This window comes from Chelonia mydas, chromosome 3, assembly GCF_015237465.2.
Source record: "Chelonia mydas isolate rCheMyd1 chromosome 3, rCheMyd1.pri.v2, whole genome shotgun sequence".
Lineage (NCBI taxonomy): Eukaryota > Metazoa > Chordata > Testudines > Cheloniidae > Chelonia > Chelonia mydas.
The window spans coordinates 177,377,947-177,393,381 of record NC_057851.1 but is presented as its reverse complement, the minus strand read 5'-3'; the positions used below and the strand labels follow the sequence as shown (position 1 = coordinate 177,393,381).

The 15,435-nt window shown below is 44.7% G+C and overlaps 1 protein-coding gene across 2 annotated transcripts in view; it reads left to right on the top strand.

The window, feature by feature from the left end:
- Positions 1-15,435, top strand: part of STON1 (stonin 1) — a 63,157-nt gene that overhangs the window by 37,078 nt on the left and 10,644 nt on the right. The window contains exons 2-3 of one of the 2 annotated variants that reach the window (XM_037895927.2): positions 8,683-9,933; positions 10,396-10,656. In XM_037895927.2, the coding sequence (XP_037751855.1) occupies positions 8,733-9,933; positions 10,396-10,656 (1,462 nt within the window). In that variant the 5' untranslated portion in view covers positions 8,683-8,732. Of the gene's footprint in view, positions 1-8,682; positions 10,657-15,435 lie in introns of both variants that reach the window. The other variant, XM_037895926.2, reaches the window with a different exon arrangement.

Genomic DNA, 15,435 nt, shown 5'->3' with positions numbered 1-15,435 from the left:
GAGTGATTGGCTGAACAAGAAGTAGGAATGAGTGGACTTGTAAGCTCTAAAGTTTTACATTGTTTTATTTTGGAATGTAGTTATTCTTCGAGTGATTGCTCATGTGTATTTCACAATAGGTGTGCTTGCTCACCATGTGCACCAGTGCTGGAAGTTTATCCCCTAGCAGTACTCGTAGGGGAGTGCTCCTAGCGATCACTGGAGTGGCGCCTCCGTGGCATGGTATAAGGGGCGCTGTGCCCTCCCCCCACCCTCAGTTCCTTCTTGCCACCAATGAAGGTGCTTCGGAACTGCTCTGCTCCAGCTTGTCTGCTGCTTTCCTCCAGGACGCTTGTTCGTTCAGTGTAGTAGTACCTGTAGTTGAAGTAGTTAGATTAGTTTAGTTTAGTTTAGTGCGCCCGGGGCTGGGCGTGCCCCGTGCCCCAGGTTTTAAGTCATGTGACACCTGTAGGCTGCCGATGCCTGTGAGTGATCCACACGCAGACTGTTTACAGTGTTTGGGTGAAACCCATCTCAGCGATCACTGCAAGATTTGCAGGTCGTTCAAGCCTCAGACCAAGAGAGAAAGAGACATTTGGCTCTGGGCCATCCTGATGGGGTCGGTGCTGACCCCGACTCCGATGCGCCGCTCCGAGTCAGCACCGGGTACCACGGTGTCGGTGTGTGGCGACCCCCTGGCGCCATCTACCAGTCGGCACCACTCCTCGTCCGCGGGGCATGCCAAGAAGGCTAAGAAGAGGCCTTCTCTGCGGTGGCACCGGGGGAGAGTCTAGACCCATGTTGGGCAGTCCTCAGTCCCCATCGGCCTCTAGGCCTCGGACTCAGGTCCAGGCTTCCCCAGATGTCCGGATGCCCTCCACTCTGGAGCCCCTGCAAGTGGCCCAGGACGTTAAGTCCATGCTGGTACCAGGGGCACCGCCAAATCTGGCTCCACGGTCCAGAGGCAAGCCGCCGCTGGGATCTCTGCAGTTGCCCCCGGCTTGGTACCATTCACAGTCGAGGGAATGTTCCCGACACCATTCGCTGCTCAGTGACCATCCCGTGCGTAGTCCACGGCGGTCACTGTCAACCCCCACCAGGTTGTCTGGCTGGGTTCCGACTGACAGGGGCTCCAGGCACCGCTCCGCCTTGAAGAGTGCATACCATCAAGACCGAGGCAGACAGCACCGAAGGTCCTCATCTCCAAGGTGCTATCTTAGCCAGTTGTAACATGAACGTTGATGCTGTTCCTATTCGTCCTCTTGCTCCAGGACCCCGCAATGGCACCACTCCTGCAGTCCGGGGGGTCGATTACCAGCGCCTTGCCATCACGGATCCACCTGCTGAAGACGATTGTGGAGCAGCTGCAACCGGCAGTACCATTCCTCCACATCGGGATCACGGTCTTGTGGTCAGCACCATTCCTGATGCCACCACTCCTCCAGGTCCAAGGACAGTGGCAGGTTGTACGCCAGCCTGGCCTCCCTTCGTAGTCATCAATCAACGGGAGAGGCCAGTCAGGCTGAACAGCCTGCTCCGCCGGTGCCACAGCAGGTGCAGGTGCAGTGGCACCAGGTTCCATGGCTGGCACCCAATGGTACCAATGGGCCCCTTGGCCACCGATGCAGCCCCCGGTGGGGGCCTGCTCGTTGGCCGGAGCCTCGGAATGGCCGTCAGCATCCCTTTCCCAGACTCCAAGGAAGGAGTCGGTGGGACGTGCATCTTCGGTGCCGGTGGACACGCAAAGTACCGCGCCTGCCTCCTCACTCTCCCCTGATGAGGCAATTATGGCCCCTCCTGCCTCCTTTCCACAGGAGGACTCTAAAGCCCACTAGGAACTATTGAAAAGGTGGCATCAAGCCTCAACCTTCAGGCTGAGGATGTCGAGGAGCTCTCGGACTCCCTCTTCAACTTCTTATCTGCCTTGGTACCAGGCAGAGCAGCTCTTCCACTCCACGAAGGGGTGGCAAAAACCTCAAATGCCTTGTGGCAAACCCTGGCTTCCTTTCCCTCCATCTCTAAGAGAGTGGAACGCAAGTACTTTGTGCCTGCCAAGGGGCATGAATATCTGTACACCCACCCTGCCCCTACCTCCCTGGTGGTCGTGTTGATCAACCACAGGGAGCGGCAGGGCCAACCAGCCCCTATTCCAAAAAATAAAGACTCAAGGAGGCTGGATTTATTTGGGAGAAAACTTTATTCGTCCTCAAGTTTCCAGTTACAGGTGGCGAACCATCAGGCTCTCCTGGGTCAGTATGAGTTCAATCTGTAGGGCTCTCTGCCCACATTCGAGGACTCCCTCCAGGAGCGTGACAGGAATGAGCTCAAAGTTCTGGTGGGGGAAAGCGTCGTGGCTCCTGCTGTCTGGGCTGTCCAGTGAGGCACAGAACTCCTTGCAGGACCTCCCATTTGACAGCAATGCCCTGTTTGCAGAACAGACGGACATAAAACTGCACAGCCTAAAAGATTCCCACACTACGCTTAAGACACTTGGCCTCTATGTTCCGGCTCTGGCTAGGCCACCCACTCTAAATATGAGCCCCCTTATGAAAAGTCGCAGAACTATATGAAACGCACGCAGAGGTAGTCCCGGTCTGCCCCGCAGCCTGGGTCCTCCAAGGGCAAACAGGTGGGGAAATGGCAGTTTTGACAGGTCACCCGTGGGCGACCTACCAGTTCACATCAGGGATCCACCCGCAATAAAGCTTCCCTTCTCCAACCGGTTCGGTGCTTTTCTCCCAGAGTGGTCACGGCTGACCTCGGACCGATGGATCCGCAACACCATCTCCCGGGGCTACACCCTCCAGTTTACCTCTACGCCACCCAACCACCCTCCGCCCCTCCTGGGGGACCCCTCTCATGAGGCCCTGCTTGAGCAGGAGGTGGGGCAGCTCCTTGGCTTAGGAGCGGTGGAAGTGGTGCCAGCGGAGTTCAAATGCAAGGGGTACTACTCCCGCTATTGCCTTATCCCAAAAGCCAAACGGGGGCTCAGGCCCATCCTGGACCTGCGAGGCCTGAACCAGTACATGATAAAGCTCAAGTTCTGCATGGTCTCTCTGGCCCCCATCATCCCCTCCCTGGATCCCGGGGACTGATACGCCGCCCTCGATCTGCAGGACGTGTACTTCCACATCCATATATTCGAGGGGCACAGGCGCTTCCTCCATTTCACTGTTGGGCAGAAACACTACCAATTTATGATCCTCCCGTTTGGCCTGTCCACTGTTCCCAGGGTATTCACAAAGTGCATGTCTGTGGTGGCAGCCTACCTCAGACGTTGTGGGGTCCAGATCTTCCCCTATTGGATGACTGGCTGGTCAAGCTTCCGCTTGCAGGTGCGGGATCACGTGGCGCTCCTCCTGTCCACATGTGCCACTCTGGGCCTGTTGGTGAGTGACACCAAGTCCACATTAGTCCCGGTACAGCGCATAGAGTTTATCTGGCAGTCCTGATATCCTAGCGCAGTCCTGAACACCACGTCGGCCAGGACCTCCCGCCCACCAGACAGGTTCGAGACCTTGAAAAGGCTTATTGACACAATCACAAGGTTTCCAGTGATGACAGCCAGAGCGTGTCTCCAGCTCCTGGGTCACATGTCGACGTGCACATATGTGGTTTGCCACGCCAGACTCAGGATGAGGCCCCTCCAGCTCTGTTGGTTTCGGTCTTCTCCCAGGCCAGAGACAGGATGGACAAGGTCCTCACTGTTCCCGAGCCGGTGATCGCCTCCCTACAATGGTGGTCCTCCTCGGGGCCCGTTCAGGGGTAGGCCCCCATTGGTGGAGCTGGTGTCTGATGCTTAGGACCTGGGGTGGGGAGCCCATGTGGGGGATGTTCAGACCCAAGGTCTGTGGTCTGCACAGGACCTTGCCCTGCATATAAACGTTAAGGAATTCAGGGCGGTCCAGCTGGCGAGCATGGCCTTCCGCTCACACCTGGAAGGCAGAGTGTTCAGAGTTCTCACAGACAATACGGCCTCAATGTTTTACATCAGCAGGCAAGGCATGGCCTGCTCCTCTGGCAGGAAGCCCTCAGGCTGTGGGATTTCTGTATAGCCCACGACATTTGCCTACAAGCCTACCACCTACCAGGAGCCTGGAACTCGTGGGTAGATCGCCTGAGCCAAGACTTCTCCTCTCAGCATGAGTGGTCTCTACACCCAGAGGTGGTGCACAGACTTTTCCAAGAGTGGGAAACTCCCCAGGTGGACCTGTTCATGACTCGGCAGAACCGCTGGTGTCCCCAGTTCTGCTCGGGGGGGGGCGCGGCTGGGAATGGGCGCTATCTCTGATGCCTTCCTCCTATCCTGGTCAGGCCAGTTTCTCTATGCCTTCCCCATGATCCTGCTGATTGGCAAGGTCCTGGAAAAGATAAAGATGGACAGGGCCCAGGTCCTCCTGATTGGCCTGGCATGGCCCAGGCAACATTGGTACGGGACCCTCTTGAGCCTGGCGGTCGCCCCGCCATGGCCATTGCTGCCCCACCCAGACCTGCTCTCCCAGGACCAGGGCCGCCTCCTTCACCCCAATCTAGCAGCACTCCACCTCACAGCATGGCTGCTCAATGGTTAGGCTGGGAGGAAAGAACGTGCTCAGAAGGGGTTCAGCACATTCTCTTGGAAAGTAGGTGACCCTCCACGCGTCAAGTCTACTTGGCAAAGTGGTCTTGATTTTCCTGATGGGTGGCTGAGCGGGGCGTTTTGCCCATGGCTGCCCTGATCCAGCTCATTTTAGACTATCTCCTTCACCTTAGAGCCCAAGGGTTGGCGCCCTCGTCCGTCAAGGTGCACTTGGCGGCCATATCGGCATTCCACCCGCTGGTGCAGGGGCACACGGTATTCTCCCATGCTATGACTGGCCGATTCCTTAAAGGGGTTGGATCGCCGTTTCTCATATGTTAGGCCTCCAGTGCTGCAGTGGGACCTGAACTTGGTGCTGGCCCTCTGATGGCTCCCCGGTTTGAGCCGTTAGCTGCATGCTCCTGGTCTCATCTCTCGTGGAAGGTAGCCTTCCTGGTGGTGATCACATCTGCTAGATGGGTCTTGGAACTCAGGGCCCTGACATCTGAGCCCCCGTACACAGTGTTCCATAAGGACAAGGTCCAGCTCCGACTGCATCCTTCATTCCTCCTGAAGGTGGTCTCCGTCTACCACATGGGTCAGGACATTTTCCTGCCGGTCCTCTGCCCCAAGCCCCATGCATTCAGTGAGGAGCACTGCCTCCATACACTGGATGTGAGATGGGCTCTGGCCTTTTACCTGGAACGGACTAAGCCATTCAGGAAGCCTTCGCAGCTGTTCATCGCCTCGGCCAAATGCATGAGGGGTTGGCCGATCTCCACTCAACGGCTCTCCAACTGGATCACCTCGTGCATCCAAACCTGTTATGACCTAGCGGGAATCCTTCCACTGTCGATTGTGAGAGCACACTCGACTAGGGCACAAGCCTCGTCAGCTGCCTTTTTAGCCCATGTCCCCATTCAGTACATTTGCAGGGCTGCCACATGGTCTTCAGTTCACATGTTCACCTCGCATTATGCGATCGTCTCCCAGACAAATCTCCCCACTGTATTTTCCACTGAATGCATCCGATGAAGTGAGCTGTAGCTCACGAAAGCTTATGCTCAAATAAATTTGTTAGTCTCTAAGGTGCCTCAAGTACTCCTTTTCTTTTTGCAAATACATACTAACATGGCCGCTACTCTGAAACCAGACAAGGGAAGACGCCGGGTTCAGAAGAGCTGTGCTCTGCCCCGAGAATTTGTGAACTCCTACCCACCTCCAACAGATATAGCTTGGAATCATCTATTATGGAATACACATGAGCAATCATTCGAAGAAGAAATGACAGTTACCTTTTCCATAACTCATGTTCTTCAAGATGTGTTGCTCATGTCTATCCCGCCCTCCTTCCCCTCTGTCAGAGTTGTCTGGCAAGAAGGAACTGAGGGTGGGGGGAGCGCGCAGCACCCCTTATACCGCGCCATAGAGGCACCACTCCAGGGGTCGCTTGGGGCACTCCCCTACCGGTACTGCTAGGGGAAAAACTTCCGGCACTGATGCACATGGCGAGCACGTGGAATAGACATGAACAACACATCTCGAAGAACACCAGTTACGGAAAAGTTAACTGTCTTTTTTTTGTACATAATTCTACATTTGTAAGTTCAACTTTTATGATAAAGAGATTGCACTACAGTACTTGTATTAGGTGAATTGAAAAATACTATTTCTTTTGTTTACAGTCGAAATATTTGTAATAAAGAAAAAATATAAAGTGAGCACTGTAAACTTTGTATTTTGTGTTGTAATTGAAGTCAATATATTTGAAAATGTAGAAAACGTCCAAAATATTTAAATAAATGGTATTCTATTATTATTTAACTGCGTGATTAATTGCGATTAATTTTTTCAATTGCTTGACAACCCTAGTTAAGAATGTTTTAAGTTTGTAAGGCCTAGCACTCAAAAGTTAGGAAATGCCAGTATTCAGCAAAATTAGGGTGGATTTTTATGGTGACAGCAAAACGCACATTCCTGATATCGAGCTGACTCCCACCCTTGCCAAGTTTCAAGTCCCTATTCCAAAGCATGAAGGCCCTAGAGCGTCTCAATGAAATGGTAGTAAGATTTTTTTTTAACAAGGGCAAAACAACATAATCTTCGCTAGCTTTGCTCTGAGAAATAGCAGAACTGTTTTAGCTAAAATTTTCAAAAAATAATTTTGTCTGAGTTAGACACCCTTCATGGAAAATTTCAGCCTGGATGGTTAAAGTTTGGCAAATATAAGATCTGTTATCAGTTGCTTGTAAATGGACAATGTTAGATGGCCTTTCTTAGAGGTGTTTCTGCCAGCTCTCCCCATAAAGGATATTGTTATTAGCCCTATTTACAGTAAATATTAGTATCCACAAAAATATGGTATACAGAATGTCATTTTATACTTTTAATATTAGAAATGTATTTATACTTCTGAAATGTTCATTTCATGCAACTACTACAAAAGCAAATTTAATGTGAACCATTTCAGACAACCACAGAACAAATTATATGTGGAATTTTCAGTCATATCTTGCTAACAATGTACAAATCCTGATGGTAAGAAGCCCTAAGGTGACCACATCTATTTATAGTACTTACAGAAAACTTTGTGTGGTTTGGGAAAAATTGGCTCACCTTAGCATAGACAATGAAGATACTTTCTAACACCACAATTTGGTCTGAATGCTTCAGTCTTACTTTCTTGTAGTTTTGCTCAAGTTATTTATTCTTAACTGTCTTGAAGAACAAAAAGGCATGGATACTAAACTTAAGTGGGGACAAATCCTAGTATTTCCTTCAAAGCTGGCTTTTGACATCACAGGTGCAAAAGGCAAGAATAATATGTTTGTCCCCCACACTTTGGATGTGTTTCTTCCTACTGCTATTACCAACAACCATCATCAGAAAAAGAGCCAGCACAAAAGTCTAGTGGAGTGAGCAGAACTTTTAGGTATGTGTTTGTAAATAAAATTATACATAGCACACACACCCTCCATGCACACATCCCTATGTTAAGAATGTTTTAAGGTTGTAAAGTGTAGCACTCAAAAGTTAGGAAATGCCAGAATTCAAGTTGCCTGTTCAACCTTAATATGCCCCCCCATGATTATGTAATATGACAATCTTTAATTACATTAGTTACTTTTTTCCTCCATAGGACCCTTCCGTCCTGTCCCTCTGCACCTAGTCGTATGCATTTGAGTTCGACGGTTTCCTCCTCCTCCATACTGCCTAGGCATCAGTCTCACTGGCCTCAAATCTGCTCAACCCCTTGTTGGAGCATGTGACTTGTGGCTGGCACAGAACTCTGTGTGGGTAGATCAGGCTCAGTATGGATGGAATGTTCAGGGAATTTTTCTGCCAGCCACAACAAACTTCTGAGATATGTAAGTTTATATTTTCAGAGGCTTATAACTCAGCCAAATTTGGGTGAAATTTCAGAGACAGAAAAAGAGCATAGGGCATGAACCAGAGGTGGAGCAGATGCTAAAGTTAGGAACCATGGATTACAATGACTTCACTGACTTCCTTGCAACAGTTGAGGAAGAGTTAATGAAGCTTCCTCCATGCACACACATGCCCATCTACAAATATTAAGTCTCTGCCCCAAAGCATGGAGGTGCCTTAGCTTCTCAGCAAAACAGTTGTAAGAATTTTTTAACATGGGCAAAGCAATGCATTTTTCTCCTAGCCTCCATCTTGGAAACAGATGAGCCATTTTTGCTGAACTTTCCCAAAAAATTCATCATGAGGCAGATACCCAGCATGAAAATTTCAGCTCAAACAGTTATTTTGCCAAAGATAACAGAACCTTCTAATTGAAAATGTTAGGCAACCTTACCTATAGGTATTTCTGTCAGCTCCACTTACAGTGTTTGTGTGTGTGGGTGTGTGTGTATCAAATGTTCAAAGCTGTCCGCTAAGTTTGGGTGCCCAATTTGTGACAGCAATTGGAGGTGTGTGGCAGTACTTTAAAAATGTCTGCTCAGTACTTTAAAAATCAAGCCTAAGGTGAATCAGGTTGTGCATCCAGAAACTGAGGCACCCAAAACTGGATGCTCATAAAAATTTAGGCCTTATGAAATTTGAATGTTGTAAGTTTTTCAAGTAATTGCATTTATTTCTTATTACGTCTGTTCTTGTTTTGTGTTATTTCTCAACAGATGACTCAGAGGTGATACCTGTATAAGTGTTTCAAGTTTTTTCCAACAAGATGTGTTCCACATATCCAGCAAACTGGGTCACTTTTGATGATGAACCCCTGTCTCAATCTCCTCAAAAATCAGTGGAAAATAGTAATACCTGTAAAGCAAATGGTCTTAATCTCAATCTTGCTAATATGCATAAATCTTCAAGTAGGTCAACTTCTACAAACAGAACTCCACTTTCTTCTCCTGTAGCTGACTTTTACTTAAATTCTGGACCTCCTAGTAACTCTCCACTTTCTACACCTACCAAAGAATATCCAGGAAGTCGCTGTATCCCCAAATCAGGAATTCACATCCTTTATCCTATTCCTGAATTGTCATCAAACATTAACCTTCACCCACCACCTGGGACTTGTTCTTCCTTAGCTTTTCAGAAACTGAGCACTGCACCTAATGATAATCCACCTAAGATTTTAGTCTCTAAACAAGGAGCCCCGGGTGAAATAAATCCTACTTACCAAGAAAGCTGCAATAAATTAGAAGATCAGTTGGAATTGGAACGCTTCCAATATTTTCAGAATGACTGTGCTTTTTCAAGTCTATTTTGGAAAGAGGGGTGTTCAACTAACATGTCTCCCTATAATGTTGACACACAAAGAAAGGATAAAAAGCTTTGCAGAAGTATTTGCCGTCCTAAAGAAAAAGACACTTGCCATGATCAGAAAAGTCTCAATCAGAATTCCTTCAGTTATATCTGTGAAAGGCTTGAACATTTGCAAACTGATACTTTGGGAAGCCTGTCTGCCTCCAGCTTACATGCATGGCATAATCTCTCTTCTTTCATTCCATACAGTCTCTTCAGGAGCCAGAAAAAAGATGGTTGGCCTTTCATGCTAAGAATTCCTGAGAAGAAGAATATGATGTCATCTCGGCAGTGGGGTCCTATTTATCTTAAAGTCCTACCTGGAGGCATTTTACAAATGTACTATGAGAAGGGCCTTGAAAAACCTTTTAAAGAATTCCAGCTCCAACCATACTGTAAACTGTCAGAACCCAAGCTAGAGAACTGTAGTGTTTCAGGAAAAATCCATACCGTGAAGATTGAATATGTGTCTTATACAGAGAAAAGAAAATACCACCCCAAAGCAGAAGTGGTCCATGAACCAGAGGTGGAGCAGATGCTAAAGTTAGGAACCATGGATTACAATGACTTCACTGACTTCCTTGCAACAGTTGAGGAAGAGTTAATGAAGCTTCCTGCCATTTGTAAGCAAAAGAGAAATTATGAGGAACAAGAAATTATACTAGAAATAGTGGATAAGTTTTGGGGGAAAGTCACTAAAACAGAAGGAAAACTTGTAGAAAGTGCTGTCATCACACACATTTATTGTATGTGTTTTGTGAATGGCAATACTGAATGCTTTTTTACTTTAAATGATCTAGCACTCCAGAAAAGAGATGAATTTTATTTTGACAAGGACCTGGAGAAGAAATGGATTGATATTCTTGACTACCATTTCCATAAGTGTGTCAAAACACATGAGTTTGAGCAATCTAGAATTATTAAGTTTACACCTCTGGATGCCTGTAGGTTAGAACTGATGCGTTTCAAGACACTGTATATTGGGCAAGACCTTCCATTTTCTTTAAAGGCTGCAGTAGTTGTTCAGGGAGCATACATAGAACTTCAGGCTTTTATAAACATGTCTTCTACTTCTCTGATTCCAGCACGTTTGCATTCCATGAAATACTGTGAAAATGTCATGATATGCTTTCCAGTTCCTGCACAGTGGATCAAAGCACTTTGGACCATGAATCTCCAAAGACAGAAGTCCCTAAAAGCAAAAATGAACAGAAAAACATGCCTTGGTTCTTTACATGAAGTTGAATCTGATCCTGTAATTCAGGTCTCAATTGGAACAGCAAAATATGAAAGTGCCTATAGGGCTGTAGTGTGGAAGATAGACAGACTTCCGGATAAAAACTCAAGTAAATATATTCTGCATTATCAAAATAGTATTTTTTGGGTACAGCTCTTCTACTGGAGGAGCCTGATTCTTCTCTCATGCTTATCTTATATAACTTCACTGACTTTCCTAATTTACACTAGTGTAATGGCCCAGTCCCAGTGCAACTCCCATTGTCTGCAGGAGGAGAATTTGACCTTAAATGTTTTTTCTAATGGGCAATTTCATCTTGATGGTGGTAGCTTCTTCTTCAATACTTGTACTACAGTAGTGCCTAGAGCCCCTAACTGTGACCAGGGCCCCATTGTTCTCAGCACTCTGTAAACCCGTATTAAAAAATGGTTCCTGCCCATGAATATCATACAATTTAAAGAGACAAGACAGACAAAGGTGGGATGGGAATCAAAAACAGACCATCATCACCGAGCTGGTCAGTGGCAGAGCTGGGACTAGAACCTTGGAGTCTTAAGCTTATTGCATCTTCTTGCCAAGAGACAGTGTCAGTGTAGTTAGAAGGTGATGTGGTCAATCTCCCTTGGAGTCCAGAGGTCTACTGAGTTTCAACATTGACATGTTCGCTTTCCTTGTGAAAGCACAGCCATCTAGTACCACGTTTGTGGACTAACTAATATTCTGAGTTTGTATTCATAGAAAAATATAAACACTAACACCACAGTGCCTTGGGTTATTCCTTCTCTGTGGTTGTCATACCTTAAATAAATGCCCACTGCAAAAAAAAAAAAAAAAAAGTGAACTAAGCTTTAATTAGGGCTGTCAAGCAATTAAAAAAATTAATTGTGGTTAATCGTGCAATTAAAAAAATTAAGCATGATTAATTGTTCTGTTAAACAATAATAGAATACCATTTATATAAATATTTTGGATGTTTTCCACATTTTCAATATATTGATTTCAATTACAACACAGAATACAAAGTGTACAGTGCTCTCTTTATATTTATTTTTTATTATAAATATTTGCACTGTAAAAATACAAGAAATAGTATTTTTCAGTTTACTTAGTACAAGTACTGTAGTGCAAACTCTATCATGAAAGCTGAACTTACAAATGTAGAGTTATGTCCAAAAGTAATTGGATTCCTACAAGTCCACTCATTCCTATTTCTTATTCAGCCAGTTGCTCAAACAGGTTTGTTTACATTTGCAGGAGATAATGCTCCCACTTCTTGTTCACAATATCACCTGACAGTGAGAGCAGGCATTCGCATGGTACTGTTGCAGCCAGTGTTGCAAGATATTTACGTGTCAGATGCACTAAAGATTTTTATGTCCCTTCATGCTTCAACCATCATTCCAGAGGACGTGTCAATGCTGATGATGGGTTGTGCTTGATAATGATCCAAAGCAGTGCAGACCAACGCATGTTTATTTTCATCATCTGAGTCAGATATCACCAACAGAAGGTTGATTTTCTTTTTTGGTGATTCGGGTTCTATAGTTTCTGCATCGGAGTGTTGCTCTTTTAAGACTTCTGAAAGCATGCTCCACACCCCATCCCTCTCAGATTTTGGAAGGCACTTCTGATTCTTAAATCTTGGGTTGCGTGCTGTAGCTATCTTTAGAAATCTCGCGTTGGTACCTTCTTTGTGTCTTGTGAAATCTGCAGTGAAAGTGTTCTTAACACAAACAACATGCTGGGTCATCGTCTGAGACTGTTATAACATGAAATATATGACAGAATGCGAGTAAAACACAGAGCAGGAGACACAAAATTCTCCCCCAAGGAGTTCAGTCACAAATTTAATTAACATATTATTTCTTTAATGAGCATCATCAGCATGGAAGCCTGTCCTCTGGAATGGTAGCCGAAGCATGAAGGGGCATACAAATGTTTAGCATATCTGGCATGTAAATACCTTGCAACGCTGGCCATGCGAACGTCTGTTGTCATTTTCAGGAGACATTGTAAATAAGAAATTGGCATCATTATCTCCTGCAAATGTAAACAAACTTGTTTGTTTTAGCGATTGGCTGAACAAGAAGTAGGACTGAGTGGACTTGTAGGCTCTAAAGTTTTACATTGTTTTGTTTTTTAGTGCAGTTATGTAACAAAAAAAAATCTACATTTGTAAGTTGCGCTTTCACAATAATCAGATTGCACTATGGTACTTTTATGAGGTGAATTGAAATAAAATATTTCTTTTATCATTTTTACAGGGCAAATATTTGTAATAAAAATAATATAAAGTGAGCCGTGTACATTTTGTATTCTGTGTTATAACTGAAATCAATATATTTGAAAATGTAGAAAACATCAAAAAAATTTATATACATTTCAATTGGTATTCTATTGTTTAACAGTGCAATTAAAACTGCAATTAATTGCAATAAATTTTTTAAATTGCGATTAATTTTGTTGAGTTAATTGTGTGAGTTAACTGCATTTAATCGACAGCCCTACTTTTAATCATACACATGGAAATTGTTCATTTTTTCCACTGGGGAAGCCAGTTAACTTTATTTCATTCAGGAAAAATAGATTTTTTTAAAAAGAGAAAACTATGAATAAAGATTCATTTTTAAAAACCTTATTTTTAGTGACAGTTTCAGATTAATAGAACAATGCATTATTTTCATGAGGCATAAAAAAGACTAAAAAATGTCTTGCTCTGTCTTAGTAAGTGCTGGAGAATGAAGGCCCCTTGGATATGCATTGTGTATGTGAGGCTTTTGGAATATTTTGTGCAAGGCAATGACAACGATTACATTCTCTTGTATGTACACCATTTTCAGAAATTATACCTTCTAGAAATATGGGTGCAAGAAGGTAGATTAGCAAATGGATCAAAATAGCAAGATATCTTATATTTTACCACCTAGCAGTTCAAATTACATCTTGAAAAAGCCCAGCAAAACTTTAACGCTGTTAAGTGCAGCTTTCATTTATACTTTAGTACAAAGTCACCACCTCCAATCAACAGCCTTCCCTGTTAGACCCTCCCCATCACTCAAAAGTTTAAATTCTAAACTGTTTTTTAAAAAAGCAAATAAACTCTTTAAAGTAGTTCTTTCCCATTTTTAACTTTTATATCCTATATCTATAGCCCTTTATAAGCATGCTCATGGTTTAAAATAATTAGGATGTTAAATTTTCCCAGTTTCATATTGTGTGTGTGTGTGTGTGTGTGAGGGAGAGAGAGAGATTCTTGTAATGGAAATATTAGAACAGATATAATATAAATATATAGAAATATAATAGAACAGACACAAAAAGAATGGAAATATTAAATTTAAATTGCCTCAACCAGTATGTGGACTGCATATGCACCTGCCTACTGTTTGAAATTTCGTCTCTAAATGTACTTTTTCTGTTTAGGATAGCTCTTTTCTTCCAAAGTGTTACCCATTGAAAATGGAGTAGAATAGAATGAATGAAAAAATGTGTTCTATTTCTTAATAAAGGTGCTGATGACATTGAGAAAACAATGTACAAATAGATTTCTAGTAAATATGCCCTCCCCTACCCACTCCCGCCCCCCCCCAGTGAAAAAAGTTAAATGTGGACAAAATTCTGGTTATTGTAATTAGTATGCTATATCCCATTGAAGACAATGGGATTCCTTGCATGGATAAGGTGCACAGGATTTGGTCCTGTGGCAGTAAAGTCACTGTGAGAATGTGTGGTCTCACAGTGTTACCAGCAGATAAGAATCAGATTAGTATATTGTTTTAAAAAATATATTAACTAATGACATTGCATTAAATACTCTCGCACATTTGGTAGAATTAGAGGCTGTATCCTTTATAGAGTGCAGTCACTAAAGGATGAGATCTCACACACGAGTAGTTCTGGCATTTCATCCATTACAGGGCACTGATACCCCTATAGAAAGACTGACCCACAAACTCAGGTACAGGGAGGCTATCAGGTTCGTTCCAGCCCAGCTTACCACTCCCTTTGAGTAGGGAAAGGCCATAAGAGTGTCTGGCTGGAAAGACATGACACATGGTGCTTTTGAGAAGGCTGGGCTTCATGCCCAAAGGTCACAGGACTGGACTGAATATCTCCTGAGCAATTTTTCAATTTGTTAACTTATTTTTCTTTTGTTTTATAAACTCTTGAGGAAAAGACTCTGCAGATAGACAGCAACTACTTGGTGTGATGAATCTATTCACCAGCTTAGAATGGTCTATCAGTGTATGGATGACAAAAGTAGAAGTGCAGTAAAGTACTACATTGATTTTTACAGTTGGTCCAAAATGTAGCTTGTACCTACCACGTAGAAGATTCTAGTAAGGTATACAGGGTTGAGAAGCAATTTTCTACTAGAAGTGCCTAACTTTTGTCTTTGATCTGTGGCTTGTGGTTTATGGTTCCATCCTGGCATCCCCTTTCAGTTCCCTTGCTTTTGACTATCTTCCAGAGTAACTGGGGTTCATGACAGATACTCCCCTCTCTGCCTTTCCAGCCATTCAGGCAGCCTCCCTGCTTTCAAGTGAGAGACCCCGAGGAAACTGAGGGATGAAACTGGGGCTAGAGAGTGTTGAGCAGTTGGCAAGGGGAGAGGGAAGGAGTTGCAACATCAGCAAATGCTATGGATGATGAGGAAGCAGCTCAGGTCAGGCTGTGAGAAAGGACTGAAGATGGAAAGAGACATAAGAGGGAGGGATAGAAATTATTGTTAATTATTTGTATTACTGTACCACCTAAGTGCCCTAGTCATGGACCAGGATCCCGTTGTGGTAGGTGCTGTACAAACACAGAGCAAAAAATGGCTCCTGCCCCAAGGAGCTTACCATCGAAGTATAAAACAAGAGACAACAGATGAATAAAGACTGAC